At 33.7% G+C, this 10,428-nt stretch overlaps 1 protein-coding gene across 6 annotated transcripts in view; it reads left to right on the top strand.

Annotated features, from left to right (window-relative positions):
• Window positions 1-9,857, top strand: part of LOC106870648 (protein NDNF) — a 206,529-nt gene extending 196,672 nt beyond the window's left edge. For all 6 annotated transcript variants that reach the window (XM_052978471.1, XM_052978470.1, XM_014916797.2 and 3 more), the window contains 2 exons: window positions 4,103-4,209; window positions 5,793-9,857. In XM_052978471.1, the coding sequence (XP_052834431.1) occupies window positions 4,103-4,209; window positions 5,793-7,114 (1,429 nt within the window). In that variant the 3' untranslated portion in view covers window positions 7,115-9,857. The remainder of the gene's footprint in view (window positions 1-4,102; window positions 4,210-5,792) is intronic.
• The last annotated feature ends 571 nt before the right edge of the window (window positions 9,858-10,428 follow it).

A 10,428-nucleotide genomic window follows, 5' to 3' on the forward strand; every position in this document is an offset into this window, starting at 1 on the left:
GTAGGATTTTCGAGCGAGATCGTTGCCAGTGCCCCTGGACTGGCTTGTGCGGGTGGCACATAAAAGACACCATTTCGAGCGTGGCCGTTTTCGTGCGGGTGACACGTAAAAGCACCCACTACATTCTCTGAGTGGTTGGCGTTAGGAAGGGCATCCAGCTGTAGAAACTCTGCCAAATCAGACTGGAGCCTGGTGTTGCCATCCGGTTTCACCAGTCCTCAGTCAAATCGTCCAACCCATGCTAGCATGGAAAGCGGACGTTAAACGATGATGATGATAATGATGATGATACATGTTGTATCCTATTGAAATGGACTTGATCTTTCAGCATTCTGTGGTCAGTTGTTAAGAGAAATTTATTTCAGTAAGGATGACAAATTCTCAGTAGTTCTCAGAAATAGTAAGGTACTGTACTAAATGTCTGATATTATTTAGATTTATGCTTTTACATTTTGACCTTATATCAAACTAGATATGACTTAGCTTTTCATCTAGGGCAGTAACTCTCAAACATTTTTTACCTATGGACCCCTTTCATTCCTATTTTACTCTACTGGACCTTCATACCCATTCAATATTTTCAAAAGTCATATATTTATATAATTAAATATCATTAGGAATTGTATTAAAAAATTGTTAAAAATTTTATGTATTATAGAAATATAGCCAATTTATTGCACATAAATTTTAACAGCAAAATTTTATATGGACCCCACCCCCAAGGGTCATGTGGACTGCAGTTGAGAACCACTAATCTAGGGTTCATAAAACAAGCACCAGAAATACATTTGTGAAAAACAGTGGAGGGAGCCTATGGAAGAGATAGACCCAGGAAGACATGGGATAAGGTGATGAAGGACAACCTTCGAGCATTAGGCCTCACAGAAGCAATGACAAGCAACCGAGACCTTTGGAGATATGCTGTGCTCGAGAAGACCTGGCAAGCCAAGTGAGATTGTAGCTATGGCCAATGCCAGTGTCACATAACTGGCCCATTTAAAAGCATCCTTCAATCATTGGGCAATATGCCGTGCTTCTGAAGACCTGTTGAAGCAAGTGAAATCATAGTCATGACCGATGCCGCTGCCGCCTGACTGACACCCATGCTAGTAGCACATAAAAAACACCATTTGAGCATGGCCAATACCAATGCCACCTGACTGGTACCCATGCCAGTGGCACATAAAAAGCACCATTTGAGTGTGGTCAGTGCCAGTGCCCCCTGACCAGCTCCCATGCTGGTGGCATGTAAAAAGCACCCACTACACTCTCGGAGTAGTTGGCATTAAGAAGGGCATCCAACTGTAGAAACCTTACCAAATCAGACTGGAGCCTGGTGCAGCCTCCCATTTTGTCAGTCCTTAGTCAAACCATCCAGCCCATGCCAGCATGGAAAGCAGACGCTAAACAACAACAATGATGATGATGATGGTGGTGGTCGTGGTGGTGGTGGTGGTGGTGGTGGTGGTGATGATGATGATAAATATTTAATTCTCCCATTCACTATTATATCTTACCTGATCAGAGGTATCCTTCAACATATAATTCAGAATAGAAGAATGGGAATTGTAACATTCATGCTTTTCTCAAAGGCATTATTAAGAAATTAAACTGGATTACAGAATTATTTAGGTAGGAGTTTATTATCCATGATATGGCACTGGTCTCATCATAGAATGTTGGGTGTACTTTAATTGATTTTCTCAACGTCAGTATTATATTTTACATATCTGGAACTTATATTTTACATATCTATGCTTAATACTTAATGTTGAGTATGTTGAATAGTTTTCAAATGCAGACTCAAACTATTAGAAAGTGAACTCAGAGCTGAAGCATATCATTCTATATCACTGGGCTACATAATAATAAAATATTTGTCTTTTGCATTATTGTTGATAGCAACTGAAGTAATTACTATTCTAATGGAAAACAAAATGTATTCTAGTAATTAATTGAAATACTAAATGAATATTGCAGTTTTAGTTAACATAAAATTATAATTGAAAGAAGAGGATGTACCTACAGCAAATAGTTTTGATTGTTCATTTGTCATATTCTCACTGTTGGTTACAAGATTTTCCCTGCTCTTTGTTATTTTTTTTGTTATTTTTAAAATTTGCTATTGAAATTAAACATGTATTTATCTATTTAATTATTTATCATTTCCATGGTTTTTCATGTATGTATTTGTGCATGGGTTAGTCTGCTACAAAAAGCTCACCGTAAAGCTTAATGGTATGGAGTTCAGACATATAAACATCTGAGCTTAGCATTAAATTTCTTCCTCTCTAACCAGACAAAATCAGGAAAACGAAAATGAAGTAGGTGTGTTCTAAAGCCACTTGAATAGGTTTCCTTAAAGGAGATATTTTTCAAATTACATTTTAGAGAGCCAAGCCAGGTCAGCTTGAAACAGTTCAAAGTAAGTGATGAAATAGATGTTCATTTATCTTTTGTTATGCTTTCAAATCCTTTGAAAATTGAGAACAGGAGGTAGCTAGCTATAAGAACAGGTTAGTAATATAAACTGAATTAAGTGTCCTGAATTCCTGAAGTAGGATTTGTTAGCTGAGAAAATATATTCTAGTAAATGGCAAATATTTTCTCACACACTTTATTCTTTTTTTTTTCAATTACATGTAGAGAAATTAAATCTTCTTCAGTATTTTATTCTTTTATTATTTTTCTTTTACTTTAGTTTTTTTTTTCTGGTTTTTGATATCATTTAATATCATACTGCAAATGAAAGACAAAGTTTGTATCACAGAAGCATTTTTTTCCTTCTAAAATTTTACAGACAGATTTTAAATAAAAGAAACACACTCACACACACAGATGAAGATACAGGTACATAAAAGCCTTTGAACACACACACACAGATGCAAGCATTCACACATATTCTGATGGTTGCTTTAGAGAGTGTCAACTTCCAATTCAACAGATTTTTCTGTTTTCCTATGTTTTTCGTTCATGATGTTGTTGTTGTTGTGGTGGTGGTGGTGGAGGTGGCGGCGGCGGCGGTGGTGGTGTAGCCTCAAGTCAATTCTGATCCTGTGCAGTCCTATAATATACAGGCTGGAAGCCACAGATCTATCATCCAGGTTATACTATGTATTCACCCATATATTGTGCAGTTGACAGTCTGAACAAATTAGACTTTTACCTTTATCCAATCCATTCATGTATGCCAACAGATTTTGGTAATAGCCACAGCAACTATGGACAACAGCTCTACTTTCACCAGATATCTTGTAAATGTTCAGTAGACTGAGTATTTTAGAAAGCCCAGTAGATTGGGCTTTACTGTTGGCTAGTAAGGAGAAGATAGAATTCAAAGTGTAGGAAAAGGTTATTAATGATTCCATTAGCTTTGAGGTGATTTCTTTACATTGACAAAGAGTCTTAAATATACTGGGAAGAGGAGTTATCAATTGATTTGATATGAATATTTGTCTTATAAACTCCAAATGGATAAAACATAAAAATGAAAGATTTGAACATCAAGGTTAAGAAACTAAATACCCAATACATTTATTATATCACACTACCATCTTTTTGTAAGGTACTTTAATTAATTATGCAAAAAAGAATCCTTTCCTGAACACTACTCTTTCTGAAAATTCTACCATTCTTTACAAACAAGTGTGCAATAGTTTCTAAGTATCACATTTTAAAAGTAAATTGTTGTTTTGGATCTTTTTGGTTTGACGGGCAACATTTTTCATTTATGTTTTATGTAGTGTTTTTGGTACCGAAACACTTTCAAACTTCATATACTTGTATATTTTGTGTTATAGAACAAATAAAAATTTTTATATTCGAAGTTATTTCATGTAAAAAATTGTCGTATTTCGGTAATTTCAACCAATCACTTACGTCTATTGAGGTGAAAACAATTACTGCTGTAGAATGTAAACAACATATTCTAACGGTGTTAGAACTAATTTTTGTTAAGAAGGCTAAGAGAAAAAGATGTTTTATATGACACATTCTACCAGTATCCCAAGTTTGAAAGTGTTTCGTTAAGAAAACAAGTGTTGTCTGTCAAACCAAAAAGATCCGTTGTTTTTACATTATTTTTTGTTTTGTTACATTGCAGATTTGCATTCTTGAAAGAAACAGCTGATTCAAGATTATCCATAACTGTAACACCGTGTGCATCAGACATAAACTGGAGGGTTATATTTAAAAGATTACATTCTAATTGTAAGTTTTTATTTGATATTATATATAGAAAAACATAACTGACCTTGTTGCTTAGCATTCAAAGCAACCATATCCGTCCAAAATATTCTACTTGTCATTCTAAAAATAAATAATCACATCATCAAACTCTCAAAGCTACAAGATAATGCATGTTTAATTGAAAACAATATGAATAAATAAGCATTACATTTTACAGAATAATCTGAATGCTAAAGGGTTTACATTAATTTAACATTAAAACCCATGAATTTGTGTGCATGTGTGGGAGAGGGTGTGTGCATGGTAATGCTTTCTGCTAGATTATTACATTCTTTCCAACATGCAAGCTACACTTTCTGATAAATTTAATTGAAAAATTCAAAATATAAGTCTTAAGGAATGTAATTATTTCTTATTCTATGCTCTTAATATTCCCACCACTGGAAAAACAAAAGGAAAAAAAAGCTAATATGAAAACCTTTGTGTAATCTCACCACCTACAAGAAATCAATCCATACCATCTTTGAAAAGGAAAAGTACATTGATAATGTAGTTCAAGGTACATTGTGTCTGAAAACATGGACATGATCATGGTTTGAACATTTCCTATCACAGACAGACATGAAGTAAAATAACAACAAATTATAATTTAAGTAATTTAAAAGACAGATCATCATCATATAACACTCATGTTCCATACTAACATGGGTTAGATGACTTGACTTGGCAGGATCCAATGTATCCAAGGACTGCAAGACACTCCAGTGTCTGCTTTGGCATGGTTTTTATGACTGGATACCCTTCCTAATGCCAACCACTCTACTGGGGGCATTGTCTGTTTGAGACAAGCTCTTCAGGCATGGAAGTGCCAACAGCCAAACCTGCCTGAGATGCATGCAATTATTCCGTGTCCGTGCATTAGAGACATGTGGGTTTGTGTTGAGCAGTTGCTGTCTTATGTAAGACAAATCCAGCTGTCCACTGAGTATGTAGTGAAGACCCAAGCACCGCCTTGCTTTGGCAGAAAAGAAAGGCAGATTTTTCTCTGCTTAGTGACTGTGGCAAAAGAGGTTGTGTGGTGAATCCATCTGAAAGGTTTGAAAGCAGACACTTTCCTACCTGATTAAACACTCATCAATTTCTTCAAATATCATCTGAAAAGGAAGGTGAGGGTAGAGAGGGAAGTACTGCCTTTTAATGTGTTTATCAAAAAATAGATAAGAGTGGCAAGACTGGTGAGACTGAATGGATCTACTCTGAGTATGCCTTTCTAAGTAGAAGAAAACAAACTGGAAGATGGCACTTCCCATGCCTTGGGAATGGCAGAGTAATATGTGTCTTTTGATGAGGTTCACCCTGCATTACCCTAAGAGGACTGCCCTGCTATTGGGGATTCTATTTATTTCTCTAACTTCTATTTGTATATCCTTTAATAATAATAATAATAATAATTATTATTATTATTATTATTATTATTACTATTTGTAAAACTTATGATTATGATTAATGAAATTGAATAATTTTGTATTTGTCGAAGAATTTTTTGTGTATGCTGATAATCAAAGTAATTTTTTTTTCTGTTCTTTTTACCCTGCCAATTGCAGCACAGTTTGAATCTGCAGGCACACCAATATCACAGTCTCTTGCTCTTCAAAACTTTTCGGGAGATGCTAGCAATACCTACCAAGAGAAGGAAGGACGCAAGGGTCTTTATATAGTTGAATTAGAAGCAATAACTTCTGAAACTTATGCAAGAGTCTATGTCACAACTACTCCTGATATTGACAACATTTTCCCCTTGCCACCAGCAGATAACCATCTCAACACAACCATGAAAACAGCAAAAGATGTCAGTGTCGCATGGAAACCAAGTTCATCATCTACCAATAAAATCAAGTACTGTGTATCTTTTAGTCGGAAAAGACAATTTTATACCAACTGTGGAGTTTTAGCACATTTCCATGGTGATGCAAAACCCACTCTTCCACCTCACACTGGGTTTGGATTTAAAGAAGAAAAGAAAAAAAGGCTTTTAAGAAAATCAGCAAAGCCTATTCGTTCAGCTCCAAAAGGGCATATTTTTTACGATTGCGTTGGAAGTAAACTTTCTTATACGTTTAAAAAAGGCAAACCAGGTCGAAAGTACTTTATCAATGTGTTTGCTATTAACTCCACTTCTAATATGTCAATCAGTTATGCTGGTGTACAAGTTAAGCTTAAACGAAACAAGAAAAAACGTTTTGTAGTGAAAGAAAATAAAGTGCAAACACTAGTAATCAAACGGAGAAAAATACCAAAATTATATTTTAGTCTTTCACGAAATGTTAAGGCTTTGAATCTATTTTTGCAAGCCTGTGGTGATGTCATGAAAATACGTGTTACTAAAAGTAAGCAAAAAACAAAAGTTGTACGCAGTAGCATAACATTTTTTAGAAAACTTGTCTTGAAAGATCTTGAAGCTGGAAATTACCAGATTCGTGTATCTCGAGACAAAAAAAATCATGGACTGCAGCAATCCCTTACATTATTATTGCAAGACAGTTCTTCACATATTGATGTTCCTAGACTTCCACACAATGCAAAAGTAACAGTTTTAAGCAACTCTACCCTCTGCAACCAAGTGACAATTTCTTGGAATGCTACAGAAAAGAATCAACGCTATTGTGTATACAAAAGTAAAATTCCTAAAATAATTCCCGAAATCAGAGCCAATAGAAAGGTACAACCACAGTGCGTTGCAGTTGCATCAAGAAAAAAATTTGCAAAATTGTTTTGTAAAGTAGCAAATAAACAAAAAGTGTTCACAGAAACTATTGACAAATTAACTCCAGGGACAAGTTATATGGTTTCTGTCTATGTAGGTCTTCGGGAACGAGAAATGTTTGCTTATCAATCTGTGTTTGTGACAACCAAATCGTATTGCTAACCTAAGAATTATAAATATTGCCATGTACATATGCAGACATACAAAATTATGATACATGTTCATGTTTGCTCGGGTAAATTGGAGCGAATGAAAGGGAGAGAAAGGCAGGGAAAAATGTGGTTTTGTATTATGTTGATCTGAATGTGGGATTGTATTAGCATCTGTGTACATATATTAAATTTTTTTTTCACTCACTTATTGATAAACGGGTGGTGACTGAATTAGGGTCTCTATAACCTTTTTCCAGACATTTTACTTTTTATTTTATTTTTATCGTTAAAGAAAACCCACCAACTTACAAATGAGTATTATTGTTATTATTATTATCATTATTATTTATTATTATTATTATTATTATTATTATTATTATTATTATTATTATTATTGTGAAATGATGCAATCAAATTATAATTTCTTTCTATAGGTTCTATTCTTGAAATCGTATTGACAGCTAATGTTACCTCTTATGTAGCTATAAACTATAATACTGTTGCTGAGCAGTAGTCAAAATTGGACCAAATATTATGCAAGCCATGTCAGTAATTACGATTCATTTATTCTTAATACCTCAATATTTCTTCATTTGAGCCTCAAAATATAAAGCTTAAAACTGATCCAGCAAATCAAATACTTAATCAATCTTTCATGAATAGCATTCTGATGAATATCATTGCTAATTTTAATATTTGCGCTTTTGTTGAGTGATCAGTTCTCATCTGTCTAGCTATCAATTACAAGTACTTTTACAGTACAAGCTTCACTTGTTGCCAATGAGCTCTTGCTTTGTCCCATTATCAGAATCTTCTCTTAGACCCTGCTGGTGCAATTCAGGGGAGGCAAGAACAACACTTCTAACATATTTGGCTGGTCAAATTGATGTTCAGTGTCTGGATCTCGCTTGGAACACCTGTCCCACATTGCAACTTCCATATGATGTAAATTTACATAATATTTTGATAAATTAATAGCAACATTTTGATAATCAAAATTTAAAAAGTAAACAATAATGAATAAAAATGTACATAACTTATATTAGATGTCTTAATTTGTATTAATTTGTCAGATCAGAAGAATTGTGCCATGACCTTTGTAAGCCTTTCCAAGACTGATGACTGTGATGCAGTTCAGTTTGAATACAAAAGTTCAGTTTTATCTTTTGTACTTTTAACATCTGCAAGGCAAACAAAAGTGGAAAGGTATATTCACAATTTTCTGCTTTGAGAAGGAATGATTGGACAAAATATTTAATGTGAGATTTTGCTCAGTGAAACACAGTAAAGATGATAAAATGAAGAGAAACAGATGGATTGAGCAGGCTAGTGAGGTGGCCTATTCATTTCTCTAGTCCAGAGGAGCGAGTTGTTATAGTTGTGATAGGGAATATGTACAAATAAACAGCATGTCTGAAGCCAATGCTTGTAGTCATCCGTATGTTGTAGTTACACCTTCCTAAATATGTGAACAGTATTCTAATATTCATTTAAGGTGAAATTCAGAAACAGGTAATGGTGATGTAGTATCTGGCTCTGAAGAAGCTTAATTTTTACAATACAGTTATTGCTGTGTTATATATGTGATGTTACTAAAAACAATTGTCAGAAATTGTCTATGAAGCATTTGCAGTGATTTGAGAGACTTAGTTGCATGTTATTCATGCACTGGGAGAATATAGTGCAAGATTCTTTTACATGTGTAGTGATCATGTTTCTGAGTTTCTGAAGGAGACAAAGTTACCATGACTTCATTACAGAATGTTTTTGAGTTCTCTGTTCATAGAAGCAGCGTATATCTAACATGAAATGTAGATGATACCTGAGTGTGGAAAATCAAAGAGGATTGAAAGTTGACATCATCTGCAAAATTGTTGCCTGTGTGTGATAAGAAGTGACAACAAGTAGGTCATTAATGTACAGAAGCAAGAGTAAGAAATATAGATCAGCTTTGGAGTATATCACACTTAAGATAGTATCTTCTAAATTTGATAAATGTGTTTCATTTTTGATAAGTTTCATTAAACATCAAAATAAAATGATAAGGATGAAGGTGGAATCACTTTCCTTCAGTACAGAATAGCATGAAATGTTATAATTGAAAAATCAAATATCATCATTTGGAGAGATGGTTAAACATTTTGGGCATGAATGCAGGAGTATTTACCTATGTATCTTAGAGAAGTCTTAAATCTTTGATAGAAGTTCAATTAATATCTACATTATCTCCCTTAAAAATGCTTCTGTCTTTTGTTCATAAATGACATGTAACTAATAATAAATGCAAAGGAAAATAGTAGGAAATACACATTAGATGTACTTTGAATAAAATGTTAGATTATTGGGGCACTGCTTAAACTTAAATATCTTTACACCAGAAATTGGACTGATTTCCTGTTGCCTGTTTTAGAATTTCAGCTCAACATCGTGTACTAATTAAACAGTGATCAGAACATCTCTATGATTTCTATTTTTCAGCTAGGTGGATTAATATTTACTTAGCTTTGCCAATACAATGAGTGTTGGCAATGGAATTAAAAACAATTGACTCTTCAGCTGTTGTATTCTAGATATTATGGATTCTGCCAAAAGTCTCTTTATCACTTTCCTTGATTTATACTTGAGCTTTAGGATACATATTTATAGAGAAATAAAGTCAGATTAGAGGGTTTAATGCTTTTCTCAAGGTCTTTAACAGCATAAGTGAAATGAATTGGCTTCAACCAAGAATAAAAACTGGCTTGATTACCTTTTTCTCTATAGTGTTCATTACTATCTACCATTATTTCTTACATAAACACAAGACCAATTTTTGTACATGAATAGTGTTGCCAGTTGAATCAACCCAGTATATTACTGGCTCTTTATTTTATCAATGCCAGAAGGATGAATAAGAAAGTTGACTTGTGTAGAATTTGGACAGAAAAATCTACAAATATCAAAAACTAAAAACCATTATGATTTTAGTATAACATCCCTCACACACACATCCCATTGCTTCAGTCAACTTGACTTCTTTTTTAACACCTAAACACCTCATTTACTTCACCTGTTAATGTAGAATATTTCAGGCCAGTAGTGAATTCATTTTCACTGCTTTGGTAGTCATTTTTTACTTTATGTAATTTGCATTCAATCAATGGCATCATAGTATCATTTACCATAATGTTATGGGGAAAGTTTGTTTTGTGGTGATGACAATAATTGTAATCAGAAAAGAAATTTTATTAACAACAACCAAACAAACATCATAGAATTGTCCTTGTGAAACAGTTGAGACATATATATGTATGTATATATATATATATATATATATATATATAT

The sequence above is a fragment of the Octopus bimaculoides genome, chromosome 2 (genome assembly GCF_001194135.2).
Source record: "Octopus bimaculoides isolate UCB-OBI-ISO-001 chromosome 2, ASM119413v2, whole genome shotgun sequence".
NCBI lineage: Eukaryota > Metazoa > Mollusca > Cephalopoda > Octopoda > Octopodidae > Octopus > Octopus bimaculoides.